General features: G+C 34.6%; 3 protein-coding genes across 3 annotated transcripts; 1 reads left to right on the top strand and 2 right to left on the bottom strand.

The window, feature by feature from the left end:
• Positions 1–295: 295 nt before the first annotated feature.
• Positions 296–4,365, top strand: LOC132271408 (uncharacterized). The gene is made up of 2 exons (XM_059772774.1): positions 296–1,264; positions 3,990–4,365. The coding sequence occupies exons 1-2, from the start codon at positions 897–899 to the stop codon at positions 4,048–4,050; spliced, it is 429 nt and encodes a 142-aa protein (XP_059628757.1). The 5' UTR covers positions 296–896; the 3' UTR covers positions 4,051–4,365.
• Positions 4,366–6,470: 2,105 nt separating this feature from the next.
• Positions 6,471–13,121, bottom strand: LOC132271407 (protein MET1, chloroplastic). Its single transcript, XM_059772773.1, has 7 exons — positions 12,585–13,121; positions 12,019–12,125; positions 11,692–11,786; positions 11,487–11,563; positions 10,806–10,926; positions 6,997–7,056; positions 6,471–6,905 (listed from the first exon to the last, which is right to left on the bottom strand). Exons 1-7 carry the CDS (start codon positions 12,986–12,988, stop codon positions 6,765–6,767), a joined length of 1,005 nt encoding a protein of 334 aa, XP_059628756.1. The 5' UTR covers positions 12,989–13,121; the 3' UTR covers positions 6,471–6,764.
• A 728-nt stretch (positions 13,122–13,849) lies between these two features.
• LOC132271406 (pumilio homolog 12-like) lies at positions 13,850–27,540 on the bottom strand. The gene is made up of 7 exons (XM_059772772.1): positions 26,881–27,540; positions 24,468–26,213; positions 24,184–24,346; positions 18,350–18,513; positions 15,240–15,498; positions 14,537–14,651; positions 13,850–14,448 (listed from the first exon to the last, which is right to left on the bottom strand). The coding sequence occupies exons 2-6, from the start codon at positions 26,126–26,128 to the stop codon at positions 14,544–14,546; spliced, it is 2,355 nt and encodes a 784-aa protein (XP_059628755.1). The 5' UTR covers positions 26,129–26,213; positions 26,881–27,540; the 3' UTR covers positions 13,850–14,448; positions 14,537–14,543.
• Positions 27,541–27,951: the final 411 nt, after the last annotated feature.

Below are 27,951 nucleotides of genomic sequence, written 5' to 3'. Positions count from 1 at the left end.
GTGTGCTCCCACTCTCACGCTCCGCGCGCTCTTGCTCAAATTCTCAATATTTATAACTTAATTTTACTGTTCCCACTTTATGTGACTTCCTTCTTGCCTTTTTTCAGACACCCGGTTTTAACTAATATATTTCCTTTTAACTAATATATATATATATATAAAGAAATGTCAGATGCTAATTGGTAAAGAAAACAACTTTTCAATTTCAAAAGGTAAATAAAGGATAAAATACTTATGGCAGTTACTGTTGAGTATTGGACGATGGCTACGGTTACAATAATAGAATATTGGGACAGTTGGGTTTGTCTCGCTCTTCCTCTCCTGTCTATCTCTCTCTCTCTCTCTCTCACACACACACAGACAAACACGCACAGAGGTGTGTCTCCTGTAGTCTAAAGCTTTCCCTTTTTTTTTTTCTTTCTGGAATTCATCATCAGAAACAACTCAAACAAGGTCTTTTTTGGGTTTTACTTGCTTTCTTCTAAAACAACTGATTAATCACTTATCTTTGACGAAATTTTTCCCAATTTGGTTCTTTGTCTAAGATTTGAGAGTTGTTGTTATTCAGTGGAATTTTTTTGGTTTTTTATGTTTCTCAATGGGTTTTGTATATATATGTATATCTTTTAGATGGATATAGAACCACAGGTATTAAACCTAACAAAAAATTTCACAATCTAGTATAATTTTCTTCTAAATTCCTTTTGTTGGGTATTTTGTTAATTCCTCTGTTTTATTACACTCACGACTCAACAATTTCACAATCTAGTAGAATTTTCTTCTAAATTCCTTTGTTGGGTGTTTCTAATTCCTCTGTTTATAAGTGATGGTTTTAGATTTATGTTGATTGATTGATGCTATGAAAATGGAGTTGTGGTGTTTGATATGAGTTGTGAATGAAGCAAAGTATTTTCATGAGGGTTTTGTTTTGCAAGATCCACTGTCCTCCATTCATTTGCTTCTGCAAGCCCTCTTCTGCTCATCTGTACACGCCTGGGCCATTGAAATTGGGGAACAGCCCACATGTCCCTTCAACAGTTGTGTCTTCTGTTGATGACACCTCTGGTGCTCAGATATCTGGTGAGACCACAGAGGTCAAAGAAGAGAGCTTAGATGGGAAGCAAGAGAGTCAGAGAGTTCTCAAAAGCTGTATCAGGAAGAGGATTGTGGAATTGGGTGGTCCAAAAGAGGCTGAAAAGAAGAGAGTGCAATGGATGGACAATTTAGGGAAAGAGCTTGTTGAGGTCAAAGAATTTGAGTCCAGGTGGGTGCCCTCTTTCTCTCTCTAGACTATTGTTCCTTTATTTTTATTTATTTATTTTAAAATTTTTGGGATTGCTTATTTATTTATTTTGGCACAAAGTTTTATAGATCCTGGAAATAGTGATTTGACAATTAAAGTGATTTGAATTCACTATTGTTGTTTTTGAATTGCATATCAACTTTATGAAGTATGGGAAATGAGGAAAGAGTTAAATTGAGCATTTCTTGTATCCATCTTGCTTACTGGTTGATTTTCTGTTCTGGGGTTCTTTTTTTGGTTCAAAATTTTATAGATCCTGGCATTAGTGATTTGATAATTGAAGTGATTTTAATTCACTATTGTTGTTTTTGAATTGAGTATCATATTTATGAAGTAGAGGAAATGAGGAAAGAGTTAAATTGTACATTTTTTGTATTCACTATTTATTTATTTATGAAAGTAATGCATTGAGGAGTAGATAATGTGATCTGCTGAGATGACAATTCTCTGCACCTAAGAGAGAATGAGATAATCTATAAGTGAGGCAAGAGGGTACTAGATCTGGTTGTTAATTGATTCATAGAGGTTCAAGAAATATTATTCTAGCTACCCTTTTTGCACGTAATAGGTCATCCTTGGAATCCTAGATTTTAATCCATATGTAGCATGTTAATGAAACATTGTGCTGCGTGTGCTTTATTTTGAGAAATGAATACTTTTTTATCCCCTGATAAGCAGTTTTATGATAACCGAAGCACCTTAGAGGGAGCACTTCATAAATGTGAGGTATGCCGGATCTCAAAAAGTAGTCTCCATCCAAAAAGAATCCAAATCGCCTATAAATCTACAAAAGCATATATAGTATCAGGAACCTTCCTTGATATTTAAATTTGCAAGATGCCTATGTCATCTGCTCGGTATAGCACCAGGATAACTTTCTCCTCAAAAATGCCACTGACTGGTATATTGATACTGTTGATTTCATTTCCACATGCCAAGAATGCCCAAGCATTACTTTTGTCTTGGTGTTTTCTTTAGGGAGTTTGTGACATAATTGTAACACATTGATATAGTAATTTTCTCAAATCCTATATTATTTTTGTTATCAAATAAATAAAGATAGAATAGTTGCTGCAGTTGGTGAATATATTTGATATTACAGCATACTAGAATACCTGTTTTCCCAATTTTTGTGCAATCAATACTAAGTGATTTTCCTCTTCTAGTTCGTCAACCTATTGGTATTACTTCGTGAAAGATGTCCTTGCAAGGATGAAGAAAGCAAAGATCCATTAGGCAGTTGGTCCTCTTTAATTGTGGATGCTCAAATGGGTGAACTAAGTAGAGACCTTAACCTTTGGGAAAATAGCTGCTGTCGGACTCGAATCCATTCTCACATGTAGTAACTCAAGCTTTAACGACTCCACCGAGTAATGGCCTTTGAGCAAAGGTGTTTAGCCTAAATGGTATTCATATAAAAGAAAATTGTGGATATACGTGCGAAGAACAATTTGGATCTACATTTTTCAAGATTTTTGAGATGGGGGAAATAGGTGAGGCTTGGAGAAGTGTTGGAGAGGTAACCCTTTTTAATAGAAGAAAGAAGCCATCTATCATTCGTACACACTATGAAAGATATAAGTTCGAACATTTAAGCTATAATATGAAGTGATGAGAAAGATTGATGTAGCAAAGGTTAAGTAAAAGTACTTACATTGTGGAAATTCATTTTGGCGTTATTCCAGGATGGTCTGTAATTATGTAATATTCTGAGACATATAATGATGAAGTAAGAAGGAAATGGATTAAAATTCCTGTGGTTCTTTACTTCTTGATTTGGAGAAAGCACGCGATAGAGCTCAAATATGTTTTGGGTCAGAGACACTTGAGAAATATCTATATTATTTGTGATGATTTTTCTTGTTATCTTTCACACTCCCAGTACTAAATGATGGATTTTTACCTCCAAATGTTACGCAAAATATAACACTGCCATCTGTTGTTTATGGGACGTCAAAACATGTATTTATGGGATGTTAAAACGTGCCCTCAGTGAACTTACAGTCCAATGCACCTTTCTTCCTGCTCATAACCTACAGTTCGGAATTTTGGACGGCCTTTAAAACTGCAATGAATAGTGAGAATGGCTGATTTTCTCTAAATCCCAAGTAGTGTTCACTTCTTTGTTTCAATGATATACAAATTAAAAACTTGAGATTGATAGTCTTACATTCCAGTTTTTGGGAACTGAATAACTTGAAAGATTATTGGTGAGACATTTTTCCTGATGTAGCTTAGTGGTATGTGAGCATCAGTGGAATTATAATTTAATGATTTGTTTTTTTGTACTGATGTTCACTAAGAAACAATTCAGATCCCATTTACACCTGTCATAGTGTGCAAGTGGTAAGCAATGTCATGAAGTGTCAGGTATACTGTGCACAAATAGGTTGTTTTATTCTTTTATTTATTTATTTATTTTGGCAAGTACGTTGCAGAAGCACCCTTTGTTTTTTAGTGCTTGGTTCTAAATTTTTGTTTCCAATTTTATTCTCTTCAACTAAATAATAATAAGCAACATAATTGTCATTCACATATTTTAGGCAGAGGAAAGTATCTTACAAATATGTCAAGGAGAGTGCATTACTGTATTTTGAAAATCGATTCTCATTTTCTTCTGAAAATGTGTATATGTTACAAATGTAGCCTGATATTATTCTTTCATTTGCCATAATTTTGTTGACAGTGAAACAGGAGATACTGACAATGAAGAAGACAATAGAGGCTGTGTTTGTATCATTCTTTGATGCTGCTTTACCAGCTTCCTTCTGCAAATCCCTATATTGGTTATCACACCGACGAAAAAAATTGACTAGAAAAGGCTTTGTGGTCCCAATTACATTCCGTTAGACTCGGGACCGGATTTAGAAAGAAGCTGCATCAGAATCAAATTCCATTTCTTGTTAACATGCTGGCTCTTCTGCACTCAAAAGTTTAGAATTTTCTATTGAGAATTCAGTTTAGCTGACAATTCTTATGTAACAATGTGAAACTATTGTTTCTTTATACTACTATGTTTTTATTCTTCTACTGATAATGAAATCCTACACAAGTTCTTAGTATTCTTTCATTCTTTCTCAATCAACTGCATGATTCTAATACGGAAAGGTTATGGATTCTACTAGCGGAAATTGGCGCCAAAACATCTTTATGCCTAATGCTACACCAAATCAAGCTAATGTTTGCTTTTGGAAGTATCGAATTGGAATTTGAGAAAATTTAATTCAAACTTTGAACTAAATTTTATCGGATTTCAATTCCTTGGCGCCAATCCGATGCTCTCAACCATAGCTTAAGGAAAAAGAATGTGGATTAAGGTAGCAAGGACATATATGGTAGGATGTGGTTTAGGGTTACAAAGCTTGAAAAAGGGTAAAGAGAAAAGAAGAGAAAGTTTCCAAACCTTGAAAAAGTTGAAGACATGATAGAACAAAAGATCTTTACCAAAGAATTGGATGGTGGGGGTCCATCAGCAGGCAATTCTCTCTTTTGTTAACAATTTACATCTCCAACTTTAACCAAAAGCTAAAGAAAATGGAGTTGCTTTCTAATTTTCAGCTTTAAAAAAGTTGAAGATGTAGAATATATTAAAACAAATAATTGTCGAGAAGCATTTGCGGAATAACATAACTTATGTGGTGTGCACTTGCACGTGTGAACATTCATATGAGTTGAAATCTGAAGCTGGACTCCGTTTGAAGCGTTGCGGCACGTGTTTTATCGCTTCGGACGAATTTCGATATTTAAATGTGCGAACATTCATACATGTATCCACACACATATGAGTTGGAGTCTGAAGCTGGGATTCGTCTGAAGCAATACATCACGTGCTGTACTGCATCGGACAAATCTCAACACTTGTATATGTGACACAATCTCAAGTACGTGTATAAGCTGAGATCTCACACGTATATGAGTAAGAATCTGAAGCCGGATCTGTCCAATGTGATACATCATGTACCATACACCCAACTAATGATTCCAGCTCCTCAAAGAGATTAGTTGTGTATCACTAAAAAATTATTAATATGTCAAACATACCAAGTTATTAGTATACCCAAACCAACACTCTGCATTCAATAAATTTAGTCCCACTTAGATTAAGAAACTATTCTTAACAAGCTAGAATGAAATATGTTGAAATATTAGGGCATTACAAAGATTTGAGTAGGGAACATAATAATGTGCTCTGATTACTTTTTGGGTTCTATATAATGCAATTGTCTGCTCATTTAATGCTCCTCATTGATGGGCAATGTCCCAATGGAATAACATAGAGAAAAACAAACAACAAACATAAATGATTGGTTTCAAATGGCTTACTACTACACTATCACAACTTAACTAGAAAAAATATCAGGCTGTTCAGCAACAATATTTTAGGACATGTGGCACTCAGCAGACATCCACTTCTAAGCATGCCCATCTACCTTTTTGACTTCAACATATGAAAATGACCAAATTTTTACAACTGATAATATATGATGTTCATTCACATTTCTTAGAAGTGATTATTTTCAATAAATGAAGAAAATGGTGAGTATTTATTGAAAGAAACCACTATATCCTATAATTTTTCAAAAAATGACAATGAGATTCAATGACCCATTGAATACATGGGGAGCTAATGTTTTATATGGTCCAATTTTGATGGAATAGGCTTTTTATACTCTCCTAAACTTCCTGAGAAACCCAATGGAATGTGGCCAAATTCAAAGATGAAGATGAGAGCAACCATCTCCACCACCAAGAATGAACTCCACTGTTCATCTACCTCCATTTTCTTCTCTCTAGTTATTCATTGTTGTGCTTCACATGTGTCACTCTTGAGGGAGGGGAGACCACAACTCTTCAAAAGTTTTTTGTTTTTTTACTATCCGAAAGTTCAAACAAACGTGTAAACACTCACAATATTTGCCTCTATCAGGGCTCAAACACTCGAAGAGATCATACCATCAAGGCTAATGCCCGAGAGAAGGTGAGGGAAAGCATTACAGCAATGTTTGTACCATTACTTACAGTAGCTAAACTTTATTTTTTCTCCTATATTGAATGTAATCTAGCAATGTTAATCTATATACATCATCACTTGTTATTTTCCCACTAAATTATTTAGTATGTGAAACTGAAGCATGGCATATGCAGGCACAAAAAATACACCAGTTGATGATCAAGGTAACTGCAATGAACATTATTCTATTTCTTCAATTTTTTTTTTTTTCTGTCCAGATAATTACATATGAGAGACCCTAGATGGAGAAACAATTGAAATAGGCAATCACTGGGTAAAAAAATATTTTGAACTTCTCTCAGAACTCATCCTGAGCTAAATCTACAAACAAAATAAAAGGAAAAGCTGATTCTATGAGACTCAAGATAGCTTGGTCAATTCTTGTGCCAATTCTGGTATACTAGTTCAAATCAATGAATTTCCCAAGTTGGGTCTTTCAACTGTGTGGCTCTACTTCTTGTTGAAGCCGAACAGAGATTTAATGGCGTTGATGGCATTCTCATTGATAAATGATTCGTCGAACCTTTTCAGAAGAGGTTCGAATTCTTCAGATGTTCTAATGTTGGCTAGGTCAGGGTCCGTCCTGATTCTCTGTCATACCGGCAACAATTTTAGATATTTTATGGAATTGCTATTCAAAATAAACCAGAGAAAGTTCTTTTCCTTTTCTTCTCTTTATTACCTTGAAATCTTCAAATCCTGATTCCATGGCATCCTTAAGTGCAGAGAGTCCAGCTTGTATCTGAAACAAGAAGAAGAAAAAAAAAGGCAATAAATTGCTTCTAGGGAAATAAAATTTAACAAGAACATCCCTCTTTTATCAACTGCTCTTTTCTGTACCACAAGTAATGGTTAAATTTTCTAGGTCAGCTAAGTGGGATATTGATCAAGTTTGGGTCATGTTAGAGATGGAGTATTAAGAAAACTAATATCGTCAACTTTGACTCAAGAAAAATTCAAAGAAATTGTTTATTTGGACAAAACTATTAGCAAATGTATGATTTTTATTTTATTTTATTTTATTTTTTGTGAAATGTTGATGTGGAATGGAAAAGATCTTGACATCAGATGCAGCAGCAGTAGAAAATAAAGAGAAGAAGATGAGAAAAGAAAGAGAAGAGGAATTAGGGCAAACCCAATCTGTACTAATCTCAATCAATTAAAATGTAATAATTTCAGTGTATCAATCTATATGCATAAGCAAACCTGAGCTACAAATTAGGAAAAAGGTAAATTCAACAGTTATCTTTTTCTGTTCGGTAGACTTTATTTAGGAATATACTTTGGTTACTTATATAAATAAAGGTTGATGTAAAAGGTTCTTCTTATAGTAGTACTTTATGATTGATTACTGAATTATTAAAATATTGAGAATTTTTGTCCTTGATCTTTCTTTGTTTTCTTCCTCTCATGTAGGTCTAAATCATGTGCAACACACGTGACTGGGTCCCATTTTGATCCCCATCAGTTGTGTATGTTGTTGCATGATTGTGTAGTTTTACTTCTTATAAACTATTATTATCTGTATTGTGATACTAGAGTTCTACGCCAGATATTTAGGACCAGAACCTGAGGCTCTGATATAGATTTGCTTAAGGCCTGTGATCTAGACCTAGATAGTTGGGGGAGGGGTGGCGGTGGTGAATAGGTCTTGTAAGTTAGAGTAGTAAATTTTACTGACTTTTTGAATTTAAACAAAATTACTATAGTATGTTTTGAAAAAATTCAAGGAATGAAAGAAGATTATATCAAGTAAAACTTAGAAACCCTAAATATGAATGCATGAATCCTAATTTTGGTGAGTGCATCTATGTGTTAAATTCCCCTTGTAGAAGAAGATTAGGCATATTCCCTTGAAAGGAGCTTGAAATTCCTTCTGCAACCAAGTGTAGGAGGTAACAACTAACACTAACTTTTGATTTTCTAATTTAAGTTAGAAATAAAAATCAGAAGTTACTGACTCCAGTTTTGTTCTATGAAATTTTCCAACTTCCTATTGACCTAACAGGACCAATTGCCATTACCTTTTTTTTTTTTCTCTTCTTTTTTTGCCTAGTACCAATTGTCATTACCTAAAGATAATTCCCATTGTCTTCTTGGTGCAAAAAGGATTTTTGTAAGAAAAGGCCAGTCGTATTGCTCCAACAATATTGTAATCATTCATGCCCTTGGCAGAAACAATACATTCCAAGTTAAACCATCGTACCTTCAGTTATAAGGGAGCAGGTGACAGTACTGTGGTGGGAAAGTTTGGTGGTTGAACAGTTGGTATCAGCATATGGCTACTACTGTAAAAAGTTCATCTAAACAGCTAAAAAATTCATTGTATTGTGAACTTCTCTTTATACTTGTGTGATAGCCATTTAGTTAAATCCAATGCTAATTTCAGGAATGTTCCTGTAGGAACATTGTTGCTTCAGATTTGGGGGTAAAGTACCATCCGAATGCTTTGAGAGAGTTTTAATATACAAGAGCATTTTTCCTCATTGGTGTCTTATAGAGTTCTAGAAGATTGCTAGCCTGCATTGGTGCTAGACTGGCTTTAAATGCTAATTTTATCTGTTGCTATAATTTTATATAGGAAATAGCTACTTTGGTCTTTTATGATGAACCACGATTAGTTGAAGCTAGGAATTTTTTAACATATAGAAAATTCCATTATTTAGAGTCAAAACCACCAATATGATATTATACTAGGATGGGTAAATTTGACACAAACCTAAACTTTTGCAATCTCTTTGACTTGAACATGCATTTTTCAAACTTGGTTGCGCAGTACTTTTCAAAATAAAAGAATAAAAAAAGAATATATCATGATAAATTCAAGAAAGCTAATGGGTTTTAAATTTAAGCAATTGAAAAGTGATGTTCATTAGCAGCATTTATAAAACTAGTTAATAATGTTCACAAATATCTTCTTGGCAGTGAGACTGCGACTTAGCCGTACTCCCAATACAAGGATAAAAACATAATGATGGATCTGAAACCCACCTTTGTGCCGGAGATCCCATACATGCAGGTAAAATAAATTATGTACTCTTTTGAAAGAAGCATGAAGATGAACAAAAGTGTTCAAAATGTAGTGTGTAGATACAAGTATGATCAAGGCAAGGTTAAAAAGATCTTTTCAAATGTCATGCCATACTTTCCACTAAACAGAAACTGCAGAAGTTGTTTATGTCAAGAAATATGGCTGCAGTGCATAGAAGATATAAATTTATTTCTTAAATAGAACCTCAGTCAGACTTCTCAAGGGAAAAGTGTCCAAATATACGCTTGAATAGTCAAACATCATGTGATCACCAACAACACCCAACTTATGCCTAAACAAACTTGTAGAAAAATCAAATTGACAAAAGACCATCATATTACAAAATGTGGGAACTATATGAAGTTAGGAACTTGGTTTCTAAATAGAACTCCACTTGGACTTCACATGGGTGAAAGTGCCAAATTTAGGTTTGAACATTCCAAAATAGCAAAAGCACCTTTGTTGGCAAATAAACATGCAAGAAAACGGATTGATAAAGAATCCCTAGATTAAAAAATGCATGAAAGTTTATGGAATTACAAATTTAATTTTCAAGATGGAACCCCACTTGGATTTATTGGGAGCAGAATTGTTCAATATAGGTTTTCACACAGTAAAACCACCACCAGCACCTAGCTTGTGCCAAAACATTTAGCATTTTTTATTTTTTTATTAAAAAATGATTACTAGATTGCAAAACATGCAACTGTATATTTTCTTACAAATAAAACTTTTTATTGTCCAAGTGATATATGCATGTAACATATATTATATTATATTATCAAACAAAAAACCAAATATAGTTCATTTTGTTTTATTTCACATAACTGATATGAATGCTGGTTTGGTTTCTCTGTTGCATGCATGGACTTCTTTTTGGTTTTTATTATGTTGGTTTCATTTTTTTGCTTTGGATATTTGATGGACATTGACACGTACAATTAAATTTGTAATAATGTGTATCGTAATTTAATTTATATATTGAAGTTTTATTTATTGTCTTATGGATGACTGTAGATTGTGTGGAATAAATGGGTGGATGATATGATTTATTTTTATTAGCAGGTCATTTTTACAGGAAGTTGATGGAAAGATTTTTTCATTTTAGATATAAATTTATCACGATGAAATAAATTGTAGCAAAAATGGCATATTACGAGACACTTTTCTGCATTGAAGGTTGTCTCATCACAAAAGCATGTAGTACTTCTTATCTTCTTAAAATAAAAATAAAAAATAAAATATTGGCAATGATAACCAGTACATCCTACAAACCCAGGGTTTGTTCTTTTGGCAATCAATTCTATTAAGGGTTTTAACAAGAAATTCTTTCATCACAGAACAGTCTTCTTGTTGCATAAGTAGGTAGGCACGAGGATGTTAGCAGCAGCTGATATCTTGAAAATGGATAGAACGGTAACACAAGGAAAAAGAACATTGTTTTGAAACTAGAATATTACCTGATTAAGCTTAGAATAACAACATGCAACATTGTAGCTTGCTACTGAAGCTTCGTTAAAGTCTGGTTTTGATCCCAACACTGACTCAAATTTCAACAGCGCCTCTTCATATTTGGCATTCCTTCATCAATTATCAAAGTGAGCGAGTATTGTTAGTTGAATAAAAAATTATGACATCAATTCATCAAAGGTATTTCAGATATGACAACGACCCCCAAAGGCATCTCAGGTCACCACGCATCAGAAAGTTTTTTTGTTGTGGAGAAAATTGGGAAATGCATCCTATGACAACCTATGATAAATTTGAAAAGTAGATCCCTTGACATGACAAAGAGGAACCAAGAGTTGTAGCCTAGTGGTAACCCCTTTACCTTCCAAAGTGGAAGGTTGGGGGTTCAAGTCCCCATAGGGACAAAGTCGGTGTGTGAGTTTCTTGCCAAGACAAAAAAAAGAAAAGAAAATGCATGACCACTCACTGAACATCACAGACATGAATAGAACAAGAGAAGGCAGCTTTAGATTTAAAACTGTGCAAAATGGGGGTTTCTCCATCCCGCTAGTATATTATGTAAACACAGATTTGAAACTTTGGAATGGAAGGATATGGACTGAGGTGTTGTTGACGAAAAGAAAACTATACCGAAAAGGAAAAAAGAAGAAGATCAAGTTAATAGGGCATACTTGTAAAGCTGCAACCCTTCACGAAGGTCCGTTTCTCTGAGTTCTTTCTGTTCCTTTTTCCTCAAATAATTTTGCATCTGAAATTTATTGCAAGTTTAAGATACTAAATTGATGCTGAGCCACTAAAAAGTTGCTCTCACATTAGGGGAAGAAAAGAAAGTAATGGTGACACGATGCAAGTTCAGCATGGCTTGGATAAACTTACTTGGATTTCTCTCACTTTGTTAGAAATTACACCAGAGTTCCTCTCAGCTCTGATAATTTCCTTCTCTGTTAACTCACCTGGTTCGTCTATCTTCCCTGGCAACGATGTAATAGGATACACTCTTATAATGCGATCCAAAATGTATAAGATCAATGGAATATCAATCAGATATGAAAAAGCTGTGAATTTCATGGTCATTTCAAGTTATTTTGTCTTTAAAAGTTCAACGTCTTTATGTGTTTGTGCATTTGCAAGTGAGCATGTGCCTCATTATTGAAGTTTGATGTAACAATGAAGGGTAAATGCCAGAACGGTCAATGAACAAACCATATCTCTTCTGCATTTTCATGAGTAGTGGGCCAATTCTTTGGCGGATGGTATACATTGTTCTCCCATATTCAGCAGCAGGCCATATTTCTGTTCCGAACACTGCACTGCATATATTTGAAAACTGCTTAGTCACATTCTCAACCATGAATACAGTAGATAATCAAAACCAAAAGAAGATTATACTCCAAAGGAGTTATTAGATATTCCTGAAATCGTCTACATGTTCAAGTTGTTGGTACTTCAAATTCGTGGAAAGCACCAGTAAATCGTCCCTGTGCCACATGGAGCAGCCAATTACAGGGAAAAATTCCCTGGGGGTGACACCCAATAATCATTCTATATAATTAAAATTCTTACCAGGGTAAATTATTTATACATTTAAACCTTCCAACAATAAATAACACTAAATTAACCAAGTATATATTTCCTGAAAAATGTGCATAGATTCAAGCTTTTCTTAATATACAGATATATCAATGAATACATATACAAGTAAGTGTTTGAATAACTAACAAGACAGACATTCAACAAAATGAAAGTAACTGAGACAATGAAACAAATACCTGGTGGCCAGTACTTTATCCCCAACAGTAAACTTGCCAGACTTATCAGCTGATCCCCCAGTTGCAATGGCATCAATGTAAGTCCCACCGTCTCTGCCCTTTACAAACTTCAACCCATATGGCTGGTCCAATTCCACCTCATACTCTTCTTTTTCTTCTTTTTCGCCTTCGATCTCCGATTTCGCTGTCTTGGACTCAGTTTCTGATGCTTTAACGACCAAAATAGAAGGTCTAACCAAATGGGTACTGCAAAAATTGATTGAAGTGGTCAAAAAGGGATGATTCTTGCACAAAGGTTGCTTGAATTGAGAAGACTGAAATGGGTTTTGCTTGGTTGTTAGGGTTGTTCTTGGCAATGGTGGTGAAGAACAGAGAGAAGGGTAGCTACTTGGAGCTATAGACATGGTTGAACGACCTCTCTCTCTTCTCTCTCTCTAAGTTTATTGTTTGTTTTGAGTTCAGAGGTGAGAGAAGAAGATCATTGGAATGAATTAGTGTCCACTGGGTTAGAATTGTCTTCGGAGAGAGAGATTGTGGTGTTGCAAAAGATTACAGTTAAGTAGTGGCTCTAATAGGTCGTTGAGTTCAGTGCAATTATGTGCAGCCACGTGTCACTATCCGTTGGTTTTAGATTGAGGTGTGGGAAAACTACAGTACTGTTATACGTAGTAATATAGAAGATATATTATAACAGTATATCCGCATATACTTTTATATTCTATATAACATTATATTATATATATAATTGTATATTGTGAATTTGTGACGATAGTATAACTCTTAGTATGAGAAATGTTAATTCACACACCATTCGCTTGACCTCTACCGGTCTTTTTCTAGAAGTTACTCCACTTTGTAGTGGCAAATTTAACATTTTATTTATTATTCTGTATTAACAAAAAGTGGACTGTGAATATAATAATATTATATTTTACTTAAATGAAAGTTGATTGGTTACTTTTTTATGATATCATTATATAGATATAATAAGATGTGACCCATTTTCAAACTTTCCAACACAATTCTTAAAAAAAAAACCTTCGTACTCTGCTTTTGAGAAGTAATGATATTAATTTGATTTATTACAAAATTGCAAAAATTAAAGTGTGAATATACATCATTCACAAATACTGGTTTTGAATTTATTGGAGTTGAATCGTGCATAATATTACAAAGTGTACTAAATCATATTACATTGTGTGTGTGAGAGAGAGAGAGAGTATTGAATTGCCCATTTTCTTATGTATTAATTTTGGCAAATAACTTATTCAATGCAGTAATAAATACATATAGATTTCAGCCACTTTCTAATGAATTACATAAAAAAGAAGAATCAAAAGGGATGATACAAGATTAAATAACAGAACCATAAAAGAGAGAACATAAACCAGGCTTTATCATTGATATTTATAGACAATGGATGTACATCATCACAAATTGAATGCCTGGGATGAAAACAAAGCAACTTAGAATATTTCCCACCCTCCAAACACCCCTAAGCCAAGAGATTTGATGAGAAAGCACAGATGGAGTACAATTTCCCCCACATTCTTGACACTCTCTCTACACCTTCAAAATTCATTTATTTCTATGCGAAAAAACAAAAAAACAAAAAAAATATCTACAAAATCTAGAGTAAATTCCTCTAAGATAATAAGAACGGGATTAAATTTGAAAGACTGCAAAGAACTGAATTAAAGTCAGATTAGCTGTTTAAGGCAGCTCTGGCTTTTCTTCTCCTCCTGATTTCCATACCTTCAAAAGCTTAAATACTCAAGCATTAGAAGAACATTAGAACCCAATCTCAAAGCTTCCTTTGATCTGTTTATTACAGAATTTACACGATCCTCCGTAAATAAAAGACCTGCAGTTAAAGAGAGACTTAGCTGCAGTATCCCAACAAATTTGATAAACTAAAAAACTGAGATATATATATTTATATGATTCAATACCCATAAGTTATTTCTTAAGACTGTTGCTAGAGAGGACTTTCTTCCCATATGGGCTGGTGCGAAGTGCAGGAACATGGGGTCTTATGGCCTCCACCAACGCACAATGGAGGGCTCCCTGCTTAAAAGAGAACATAAAACTCAGCTGCATTACATGTATAGACGTTCTCCTCGACATATTATATTCATGTTCACGTTCTGAAAGACGGGAAACCAGCAAAAACTAATATGTTGAGACTTGTTCAAACACATTATTTCATATTTTACCAAACAGATGCGAGATGAGGTTCTGAAGGTTTTTAAAAGATCCAATACAAGGTTTGCTTTGCATCCAGAGCTGCTAGCCACGACACTCAAAAAATCACTTAAAATCTTGACATTAATTGCCTATTTATAGTAAATGTGCCGTTGAGTCCCACATCACACACATTTTAAAGTGAAATTCTGCTTTTGTCTCTCTTAACTGCTTCACACAACAGTCACCCTGCTTCAAACTCGCATCCAAGCCTCAAAGGAAGACATAGGTTCTTAAGAACTATAAGTAGACCATGATGGGGGACCACTGTATGCAGCACATCACGAGATTTCCCAATGCAATAAATAAATAAAATTAAAATGATAAATGACTAGGGACTACTTAAAATTTAAGATCCTTTTTCACACATTCCCAAAAAACCATGGTAAGTTTGAGGAGGATTTCTCTAACCTTTGAATGACCCAATGCTGCTTGAATAACATAATTGCCATAAGGGTCCTGCATGATTTGCTCTAAATGGGGATTATTTATCAGCTCCTGGATAATACAAGAACGGCGTTCTTCCCCTGCATATTTCAGGCATTTCTCAACCACATTACTGCTATATTTCTGCATGGATAAATCCCCATAGCTACCCTCCAGCTGGTGAAGAATATCCAGTATCGCCCAAGGAACATTAATCTCAAAGACAAATTGCACGACATAATTCCTACAAGAATAAAATTCAAAATTTAAGCACAAGTTCGATGCATAGATAGACAAGAAAGGTGGTTCCCGGAAGCCTCATCATAACACATCAAAGGCCATTCAGATCTCTGTAATAAACTCTGTTTGGTCCTTTCATTCTTATAATGCATTCATTACCAAAACATTTCAAAACACTTTATTGGACTCAATTGCAGTTGAGACCTCAGACCGCATATGTTCTCAAGCACTTAAAAAAACAAATAATGCATGTATTGGCGTGTTAGACCCAGAACAAGTTGGGAACACGTAGTAGGTTGTCAGTGAAGACGACATAGAACTTGTGACAATTAAAAACTACAGCACGGTATAACACTTGGTGATGACTAGACATTTCTTAGTATGAAGTGTCAATGTATAGCGTTGGCAAATTCTGTAAACAAAATAAAGGTTGTAATGGGTTGAATAAAATGTCCTCCATTAATGTTGATCACTTGCCAAAAGGTCGGTTCAATATACAATATGAAGATTGGGAGTTGAAGATGGAACTCTGTCTAAGATCATGTTAACATGTTCAATGAGATCCAATCACATCTTAGGTAAAGGTAAGTGTGACTTTATAGGACCTGGGGTCTAAATTAATCAATGAATAGATAGAGGGACCATCTTTGAACTTAATTTGATGAGTTAATTGAGATTTGAGGCTTTAGTATACACTACAAAATTAATTTGGAGGTGCAGGGCAAAAAAAGTTCTGCAATGGTACACTCTAATCCTGCAGCAGTACACTGCTGAAACTGTCCAGGATTGAATTTCAGATAGACGAGGGCAATTTTTTTAGAATTGGATACCAGAAACAACTTCACCAATAAACCCTTTCAGAAGAAGTGAAATTTTCGATTGTTACTAATTCAATATCAAATTCTAAATCAAAATTTAATGGATTTATTCAACTACTTAAATAGGATTCTAAATCAAATTTTCAAATTGAATTTATAATGGATTTATTTAACGACTTGGAATAGGATTCTAAGGTAGATTTTGAATGATCATGAGAGGAATTGTGTGGCTTAACAAGGCTAAAGAGGTGCTACCTAGTTTATGCTTTCCTCTTTCACATCATTAGGAACACATCACAGACCTAAATGGTGAATTAAGAGCATGGAGTTTCAACATTCAAACTGAATTTGTTTTAACTGTTATCATCAGAATCTACTTTACTTGGGGAGATCAAGGTTGGGTTGGGCAAAAATAACTACTAAAGAATGCGAGTCATCGGGGAGATGATTGCATTGACAGATCCATGGCTGGACTTGGGAATTTTAGGCATAAAACTGAGGCTTTGGCAACAGCTGGCCACAAAGGCAGTGACTTGTAAAACAGGCATAAATTTGAGGAGATTAACAACTAGGCACAAAGGCAGTGATTGAGTCGAGAGTTAAGATGTAACTTTTTCTGGATTTATTTCTTTTGATTAGGTCCGGAGGTTTTTCCCAACTTAGGGTTATCCAAAAATTCCCAAGTACAAATCTAAGTCCTGTTCCTTTTGCTCCTTATTTTTATTTTTTAACCACATGATTTTGAATGATCGATTGTTAAATTGGATTCAAAATTGAATGAGGTAATTGTTTCAGTTAAAAAATTCATCTCCCCTGTAGGTCCATATATGAACTCACAAAGCATCTAAATTGCATCCACAATGCAACTCTCATGAAGAGTACTGAAAAAATATTTTACTACGATAAAAACATGAAAAGTGTTGAAAATCACAAAAGGTATTTAAAATACATCCTTAAAAATAAAAGAAACAACAAGATGATGGAAAGTGTTTTGCTAATGTTTAAGAAAATATGGAAACAAAGAAGTGATAAAAATGTATTTTGTTAATATTTTAGAAAACAATATAAAATAAGTGATGGTAATTGCTTTGCTAATGTTTCAGAAAATATGGAGAAGAGAAGTGTTGGAAATACATTTTGTTAATTTTCTGAAAATAAGGAAACCATAAAAGTTATAGAAAGCATTTTTTTAATTTATTTTATTTAGAAAATTCTTTAGAAAAATAAGAACAATGTTATAAATATGTTTCTGGAAATGTTCTAAAATGCATGGGATTAACAAAAATATTGGAAATAAGTCATTTTTGAAAGCATGAAAACAAGAAAAGTAACATAAACAAAGCATCAAAACAAGAAAAATAATATGAACATAATTTTGAAAGAACTTGAAAAACAAGTCCTACGACCAATTTTTGGTCTCACTCGGGTTAATCTTTATTCTTGAGCATGCATTAGAAACTTTAACATTGGGACACGTAGTGGGTCCTAGAGCCATATTATAAGTTTTCAAAGTGAAATCAAATATTATGGTGTATCTCAAATGAGGTTAAAATTGGTTTGGACATCAATTTGTAGTACAAAGGGTAGGAGTAAAAACGAGCTTCTAAAAAAGAAAATGATATAATAACATCTTTTAAGTATTCGCCGCTTCAAGTACTCAACTTAACCAAACAAATGTCACATACCAACGGGCCAGTGGCCTAGCGGTATCAGCCTCTTACTTCCCAAAGAGAGGTCAGGGGTTCAAGTCTCAGAAGAGATGTGTGAGTACCAACTAGGAAAAAATAAATAAATAAAGAACAAATGTCACATTATTCATTTGAATTGGCCACATTATCTTTCTTCTTCCATGCTGCTAATACATGGCCATATTGCTTGTTAAAAAGTACACCACCATATCAACACATTTTCTTAAGATGAAGTGTTCAAGAAATTGGATCCAAACTTCATCACAGAAAGTAAAGAGGAAAAGCAATAACATATTATTTTTTAAATTTGAAAAATGAGTTTATAAAGAAGATGGAAGAAGTCATGTACCCATATGGATCTTGGGAAAGAATTAGAGCATTTGAAGTGATTTCACGGACCAAATGACATCTTTGTTCACCATCGTAATGGCTAAGACATTTTTGAAGCACACAACAGCCATGACGGTCTGTTGCAAGTTCAAGACAATTAGCCGTTGCAGCTTCAAAAAGGAACTGCAGAGAAACCAACATGTATTTCTTTGTTACAAAATTGCTTGAAATCCAATGATATCATAATGAAAGTAACTCCATAGGAAGATTCAACATGAATGCAATAAGTATACAGTAGAACACGAGAAGTGGCTTAAGAGGTGTTTAGAGATAAAAAAGGAAGCTTCGTGTTTTCATGACGCTAAAGCACAAATAAATACTACAAAGTGAAATCATTATGGGGAGAAAAAATTGGGCTGTCACTTAACAACAGAGACATTACTAAATATCAAAATTGCTGAATTAGAATGTTTATCTCTTGGAAGTCTAGAAAATCTAGGCAATGCAATACAATTATTTTTTATTTTTTATTTTTGGTAGGTAAGTTACTCACTCAGCACACCCCCACTGTTGTCCCCATGGGAATTTGAGCCCTCAGCCTTCCATTTGGAAGGAGAACAAGATAACAAGCTGAAGACTTGATGGTAATAGTTTTCTTTCAATGCCATTAAAAATATAAATCAAATGATTTTCAATTACTATGTTTAAATCACTTGCCTGAATTGTATTTTACTACTCTCCATTTGGTAGTAACTAGAGTACGGTTCGAAATTGACATATTTTCTTTAATGCAAATGCAAAAATATTATCCAATCCCAAATGGTTCAAAAAAGGCTTTGTTGAGTTGAGTTTGCACTAGCTACATTGATATGTAAAATTAGACGGTCAACATTTCAAAAAAAAAAACTCTTCCAAGCACACATCAAATAAAAACAGCAACCATGATGGTTTGAGAAAAAAAGAAAGAAAAACAAAACAAATGAAGCAGGGCATTCTAACAATATAAAGAATTTCACATGGAATATGCTTGGGACGTTATGTAATCAGGTTTAGTTTATTGTTAAATTATATTCTGTCTTATATTAATAGGTTACTATGCTTCTGTTATAGTATTTCCTCATTTTTTTCTTGTATTTTAGAGTCAAAGTTATTCTGGTAATTTCAAAATTTGTTGGATATGGCTGTAGTAGTGGTTCATGATGGTTAACCCAAATATGGTTGTTGGTCCAGAAGAAAAAGAAAATGGCAAGGACGCTAGTAAGGGTATGGGATATTGATTGGAAGCAAGTATTCATGTCTCGGATATGGAAGGATGAATAATAAAGAAGAAGAAAATAGCACTTGCTGGAGCTCTTCAAGGTTAGGGCTTTTAATTGTCATAGTAAATCATACTGCTGGAGGTCAACGATCAATCACAACAATAGATAGGAGTAGAGGCAGCTGAAAAATATTTTCTAACAATACTACAGGAGCTTCCATTTGGGGTCATTATTTGATGGAATGACAAAAGCTCAAGCTGACAACGACACAGGTCAGAGTCTAAGAACAACCATTTTGTGCAAAATTAATGTATAAGGTTAGATTTGTCTATACTCTTGCCCTCCTAAAACCATACATAGGTGAGAGCTGCATGGGGTAGCCTTACTACAGGAGCTTCGATTCTTGGAAACTTTTACTACACATACTCGCAGAGAGGAGAAAGTGATCAGTGATCACATGATTCACACAACAAAATAAATCCTTTGAAACCCCTAACTAATACTAAAATATCATTCAGAACATCTCATGTTGAATAAAACTGAGTCAAGTTTAAATTCCGAGTTCTCATCATGCTAGTAAAATTTATTTTGTTTTCTTGTATTGTGCAGTGAGGGTATTTTAATCATCTCAAAATTCGCTGGACATCAGCCGCAGTACCATGAGTCTTATGTGGTATGAGTTATGCTACTGAATCTTTTTACGTATTCTTTAACAATTCTAGATTAGTCTTAATAGTCAAAATTTTCAACTTTCCTATTATTGAGCTATAGTCATAAATAAGGTACGAAATGCCCAGCAGCCTATAAATATCCATGTGACTTTTCTATTCAGTATAGTTGACTTCTAGAAAGCTGAAAATTGTTTGATGTGCGAATGTGATGAAACCTTACTTTATGATGTGTACCATGGAATTCTAGTTGGGATTCCTAGATTATTCTTATCGTACTCTTCTACTTCTCAGTAGTTAAACAAAACAACAGAATGTGCTCTATCTCCAAAACCCTTCCCTACCAAGTACTGATCAACTCAACCCTTCCCCCTTACTTTTTGGCCTTCAATTCAACACCCATATAAAATAATTAGCGCTGTACAAAATTTATTGCAACATTCTCTAGAATTCCTGCAATCAATCACCTTAAGAAACCAAGCAAAATACCACTTCTTTCCTATTAACACCTTTTAAAAAGCCCCAATTAATACCTCTTAAAACCATAAAATAAACTTCCAATGACCAAAGCCCACCATAAATCTAAGAGCAGATAGCACTGGTATAAGTTCCCTAACTAGCTAGCATCAAAATCAAAACCACGAGACAAAAAAATTTGCAAACAGCAGACATGCCATCTACACACTCAAAACTTGTATGTCGGACCAAATAATAAACAAAGAAACAAATAATGAGCGCATGAAAGGAAACAAATGATTGAATATGCGCATTCAGATTTCAAGATAAACCACACAGATGAAGAACTATATAATGCAATTTTGAATTTGAAGATCTAAAGAATTGGCATTGAAGAACTTAGAAGATATATATGGCTCTATTATGTAATATTTTATATAAGATTTGGAGATGTTTCAAGTAGTGACTGCAAGACATAATGATTCTGAAAATTTATCAAAAATAAACCCTCATCAACAATGATGCAGAAGGCACACAAAATAATTAGTTTCTTGGCCAAATAAGACAACTGTCCTTCTGGCAACTTCACTGAAGCAGTTCCCTTTTTTTTTTTTTTTTTTTTGATAAGTAAGATTTCACTAAAAGGTGCTCAAAGGGGAGCACAGCCCAAAGAAGAGCAAGACCAAGAGGGTCTGCTATACAATCAAGGAATCCACAAAAGACACTATATCCCCTATTGACACTAAAGCAGTAGTTCTTACTGACATTCTTACACGTTTGATGGAAGTACTTGAATATATATACTTAATATGCCATTGCTGGTATTAGTTATATAAGAAATCACGTTGATAGTGGTTTTCAGACAAATTGCAAGATCATCCATTAGTATTTTTTTGTTTAATCTTGAGTGCATTAATCCTGATCTTTTGGAACTTCTTACCACTGCCAACTCTCCAAGACAAATTCTTCTCACTTGACCAGAATTGATGGAGATCAGGAAGGGAACCACATGTACGCTGCACATGATCCACAGCTATAGAGTTTAGTAGTTATTTTCATGTTTTATTTTTAGGGATAGGAATTGATTATTTGGTATTTATCTTTTTGGTAGCATCTATCTTTTAGACTAGTAGCAACCTCTTACTTGGAGTTTCGCTTAGGATTTTCCCATGTATATAAGGCATTATGTGACGGACAAATTACTATTGCTTGGAGAATTAATAGAATTATAGTTTCTTCCTTTACATGCTCCTCTCTCTCTACTTCTACAAAATAAATTCTAGCGATTTAAAAAGTTTTTCCCAGTGATTGATTGAGCAACAAATAGCTTAAAATGGTCTTCTCTAGTGAATAGGAATACTTTTTCCAGTGGGCAAGGTGAGGGACTTCCATAAGATGCCATGAACGGAAGAGATTGAAACATGGTAAACTAAGTTTCTTTGTGCTGTACAATTTATTATGTCCATAGCATTCCATACAAAATTAGGGAGGAGGGGGGAGAGAGAGAGAGAGAGAGAGAGAGAGAGACCTAGACGTAGCTTAGCCTTTTAAAAATCCAACTCAGAGCTTGGATTGCCTCTCTTCCTTACTTAGTATAAAGTCAGTTCCGGTGCTGGGCCGAGACCATAGTCAGAGGATCATTTTTCAGAAATGCTTACTCGAATCTAGCTACTTCTATTAAAAGGAAGTTTGCATTATGGCTAAAGAGATGCAACTTCTCAAGACCGTTAAAAGCACATAAATATAAGAAAGAAAAAAATACACATAACCTAAGTTAGAGGACACGTAAATTGACATGTCAGTTACAAACTCGCAATCATTCATTATTGGCTAGCCCTGAAAGTGATCAAATGTGTTCTAACTTCAAAATTGATTAAGAGCACACCTCAGGCAGCTGATACGGGTAAAATCTATGGTCTGACCATATACAATAGGAAGTTCACTTCATCTGCTGCTGTGTTGGGTTGCTACTCTATTACAATAGACAATATATTCAGCTCTTCTAAGAGTATTCAAACTGAAAACAGAAGCTAAGCATAACCTATCCTTCTCCATTAAAAATTTTGGTCAACTATATATTCTCAGTTGTTCCTTCTTTTTATTCCTTACTACTGCTAAAGACAAATAATTCAAGTTTTTTTGTTTCATAATAATATAACAGACTATGTGGATCTGTCATTTGTTAGCCAACACAAAATGGTACCAGCAATATACATACTCCGAAATGTCAAAGTATTCTAAGATTTTTATTTTTTGAGATGTGTTAAGAATTATATCTGAAATAGACCCCATTCACACACGTAGACAGAGCTCACAAGTCACATCATAAAAGAAGTTGACACATTGGCCTTGAATAGTTTGACATCCAAAATGCTTTTACTACGACTGTCTAGAAGCCAATTCTCCTATCACTTCTTTCTTCTGTAACTAGAAGTCGATCAACTTCCATCCCAAAAATCACCCTGACACTTCGGAAGTTGACTTCCTCTGAAATTTGCTCTGGTAAAATAGGTTGCATAGTTCTGATTTTCCAATCCATGCTCTAACAGTGCACTGGATATTATCTCTCTCCTATGGCTCAAAGAATTAGTTAATATGGAAAAATAATGAAGATTTCAAAAGTTTTTTTTGCATATCAGACTCCAATAAATTAGATTTAAGGCCCAATTGTTGTCCTTGTTGCGTATAAGATTGTCAGGTGTAGCTTTGATGAAATTATAATGCAGCAAAATTGCAAATGAATTTCCCAACATTTAAACATGGTATAATTGGTTGGAAATGACAGAACGGGAAAAAAAATCCCAATAGATTCTAGGCATACGTCCTTGGTACGGTTTTCCTTTTTCGGGTAAAGCAAAAATTCCATAACCAAAATAATGTGGATAAAAACATGAACACATAAATATTTGGAACATAGTAATCATTCCCTATCTGAGATAGAAAGGTGAAAAACCATCTAAATCTACCCCATGGTTTTCCAAATTGATATTTGAACATATTCATAGAAATTAGAATATTGGCATTGTGGAGCTCTGTCCTCACATTGTTGTTTTAGCTCGCAACCTAAGTCCGAGGACTATGGCAGGTTAAGCTTTTTCAATAGCACCAAGCAATGACTCCTAAAGTTATATGTATACGGACTTATTCTGTAGCACCAAGTAATGACCCCTTATACAGACTTATATTTGAGTTGATTGTATAGGTGCTATACACTTGACAGACAAGGTGTCACAGTTAAATAACCATAACTATGAAGGCTCCACAAAAACTCCAAGCTTTAGCAGAACTCAAGCAACTCTCAACCAAACAAGACTAAATCAAGATAGCTAAAGCTAAGACACCAAGCAACTTCAATTGTTTACAATCTGGTGAACAAGAAGTTAGACCTCTTTTTAACATAAGCAATAACTATCATACTTAAAACTTCAATGAAAGAAAAAATATGAAGATTGTGTTTATGTGTTGCTTACCACACTATATTCAGGTGTTAAGTACTGCAAACACCGTTGTGCAACATGGTTGCCATTCATGTTTTTTATCAAGGTCACTATACCAGGCTTCAGCGAGGAAACAACCATGGAAAACTGATCTGGAGTCTTAATGGTTTCAATAACCTTCTGAACAGCCCGAGTCCTGTGTTTTGGAAAAAAAGACTAATCAGTTGTCTGGAAGTATAAAAAAAAAGAACAGCAGCTGGTAGTAACAACATTGGAAGAGATACAAAGAGAAAAAAAGGAAAGGAGAGAGAGCAAACCCATGTATGTCGCATGAAATCCTAACAAGATCACCAGCTTTGCCAGTGATTGCATGGAGAATCTGCATCCTCTGATCCTCATCACACACTTCAAGCATCTTTTGGACAAGGTAATTCCCAAAAGGATCTGTCATGAGCTCAACAATGTGAACTATAATTTCAAGAAAAATCTTTTTGACATCTTCGCGGGTTCCCTCAGTAAATTTCCTTTGTAAGAAACGGCACCCATGTTGATCCTTTGCCATGAGATATATACTACCAGAAAGTTCATCTACAGAGTTGTATTTTGGAAGTGGCAGCCTCAAATTTACATTTTTAAGATCATTGGTATCAGGGGTTGAACCTCGCAAGCTCGCGCTATCTAACTGGAATCCAGCAGCATGAGTGGGTAATCTTTGGTGGAAGTGACCATTTGAGAGAACTCTTCCACTATGGTTAACATCAGCATGCAATTCATTTCCTCCAAAGGAGCCAAACTTGACAGGTCTAAGCGAGTTCAATCCGTTTGATCTTGTTAGAATCTTTGTGGGCTGTTTCCCCACTTTGTCCAAAACTTGCACTGTGTTAAAATCAGTAGAGTCGAGGATAGGGTTGGATTGGTTTACGTTCCTCGAAATTGTAGCCTTGTTCCAAAATGGCTCTTGATTAGATTGCTCAAGATGGTGAGAGATTGACATATCATTACATGGTTGCCGCAAGTTCCGGCTCATTAGCCTAGTTGCCACATTGCCATTTGCCTGAACTGAATGCTGAGCTTCCAACTGCTGATCCCGAAACTGCTGCAAATACAGGTACTGCTGATGCATTCTAAAATAATGTTCCTCTTCCATTTGCCTCCATGTAATATGAGGCTGGCTGAGTTGCTGTGAATGTAAGTAAGGATTTGGAGTCCGGGGATCCATGAAGTACTGCTGTTGATTGGAAATTATAGGAAACTCTACGCCATGGACCGGGACATTTGAGATAAACTGAAAACCTTGCACTCCATGAGGTAGTGGCACGGCGCCAGAAAAGTTCTCAATTGGCTGGCAATAACCAATTTGCTGCTTCTTCAGTTCTTGAACATTAAATTTAAAAGGATTTGAACTTTCTTGGCTATGCCTTTTCACATCAAACCCATTGAAGCCACCGGATGGATTATTTAGTGATCGGGGAGAGGAAACAACCATCAAACCGGAATCCATATTGGAAGGGAGTTTCTTTAAGTTATTTTGGAATTGTCCATCCAATAAAACAGTATGATTCTGGTGGAAGGATTTATAATTTACCAAAGGAGGATATGCAGCTTCCATTGTTGCCCCTTCATTGAAACTCAATCCTGTAAAAGCATATGTCAAGGACTGGTCGTCGGGTAGATTTGGTTCTTCGTGTCGAACACCATGGATGGGTGATTGCTGAATTGTATTGACAGATAACTTTTCTTCAACCGGACTCCCATTTTTCTGATGTTTCTCACTGATTGTCCCCTTCAAGGGATTTACACCAATAGGCCTGGCTCGTTGCGAAAACAACCTATCACCCAAAGACACCCTTTTCAATTCCTTTGAGGACTTGGTGACTCCGGATTCCTCAGAATTCCGATTCTCAGAAGTAGCATTCGGAATCTCACCAAGGAGCTTCTCGAATTCATCACACTCTAATTCACTTATTCCCTTCCCCATTTCGTGAAGTTAAATGGAATCCCTCTTCACCAAACAGAGCAAGCTAATAAAATCCCCAGAAAAGTCCTTCAATTGTTACAACAATCTACATCATAAAAAAAATATACCCATCATGTGAATATTCAAGAACTGAACCCCTTTAACCAAAACACCATCAAGTCCTTTTAAATTAAACCATAATTTGATCATTTCTACAAGAATTGACACTCACATTGTCAAATCACATCATCAAACCGAAAAATAAAATAATAAAATTCAATTTGATGAAAACCATATAATCAAATCCATTCACCATTACAACCTATCACTAAGAATCTCTCCAACCCAGAATCATAAAAAAATATACACATATATATATACACACACTTATATTTATAACAGGACAGCAATAAGTCTTCAAACAGCCCAGTTGATACTTAGAAGAATTGTCATCAAACGTGACTCAGAACCACTTCCTCGATTTTCACGTTCCCAACAGAAGAAAACAAAAACAGCTTTTAACTAGTAAAATACAGGCTAATCAGGATATATCAACACAACCCCTAACAAACTTTCATCAAAATGTGTCAGACCCAGAAAAACCCATATCATCAAAATCAAAATCAAAATTAAATTAAATTAAATTCACAAAATATTCAATCTTTCCAAAGGTATAACAAAAACAACAAATACCCAATACTAAGAACACAAATTGATAAGAAAATAGGCAACTATAAATTATAATGTGTGAAAAACAAACCAAAGTCACGCACCAGAGACAAAATCGCCAGCATTAGAGACAACACCCATATAGCTACAGTGAAAATGATTGGGAAAAACAAGAAAGGATTTTTCAAGAAAAATAGAGAAAAAATGGGGGATTCCGAAATTGAAGAGGGAGTGGAAGAGTTCTTGTTAAATGTCAGGAAGAGGCGGCGTGGAGATGGAGAGGTTTAGAAATGAGGAGAGAGAGAGTTTAGAGTGAGAGAGAGATGGCATTGGGGGATTGGCAGTTTGGCACATTTACATTACTACAAACAAATGCCAAACAACACATCACCAACTACAAAGCAATTACTATACCCATGCATGCTTCTCTTTCTTCTCTTCCTCGTTTGGTACGTTTTTGGTTTTTTGGTCATCCCATTTGAATGTTCTTTTAGGAGTAAATTACTAAAAAAACTCACTTCTTAGATGGGATTTTAAACTTTCTCTTTTGGTGGTGAATTACATCCTTCTCCTCGAGAATAATTCATCTGATTTTCAGGTTTTTTTTTTTTGGGAAATTTTTTTCATTTGAACAAGACAATTCTCTAACAAATAACAACTACCGGTATTTATTTACAAAATATAATTGAAAAGACAAACCTTGTATCCTTCAAATTTTGTCTCACTTTTCTGCTGTCCTTCGTTATCTGGCAATATTTTATTCAAAATTATATTTTTATAAATTTTGCTTACACTCATCAAACTCATTTTTTTGTTTGATAATTTTACAAAAAAAAAAATTATCTTAAGTAATTATGTTTTGCTACTCTAGAGAAGATAGAAGAGATTTAGGATTGAGAAATTGAACAATAGTAGAAAATGAAGGTCTTGTAGTTTTTGGAGCATTTGCTCTCCATCTAGCTTCCTAGCTTGGTTTCATAGCCAACTCTTTCCTCTATTTATAACTCACTTCCACATGGTTACTTTCTCTAAAGATTTTATTTTACAATAAAACCTAAAATTTATTCGACATTTATTTTCTTACATCTTCTAGATTTTTAGTACAAAATTAACCATATAATAACTAGAAATCTCTATCATTGGACATCTTTGCAAAAGCCTGGATTTTTCTCACT

The sequence above is a fragment of the Cornus florida genome, unplaced genomic scaffold (genome assembly GCF_030987335.1).
Source record: "Cornus florida cultivar Cherokee Brave unplaced genomic scaffold, ASM3098733v1 CherokeeBrave_3.0.0_Hap2_Chr08, whole genome shotgun sequence".
NCBI classification, from domain to species: Eukaryota; Viridiplantae; Streptophyta; class Magnoliopsida; order Cornales; family Cornaceae; genus Cornus; species Cornus florida.
Note: the sequence above shows the minus strand (reverse complement) of the source record. Positions and strands in the feature narration are given on the sequence as shown.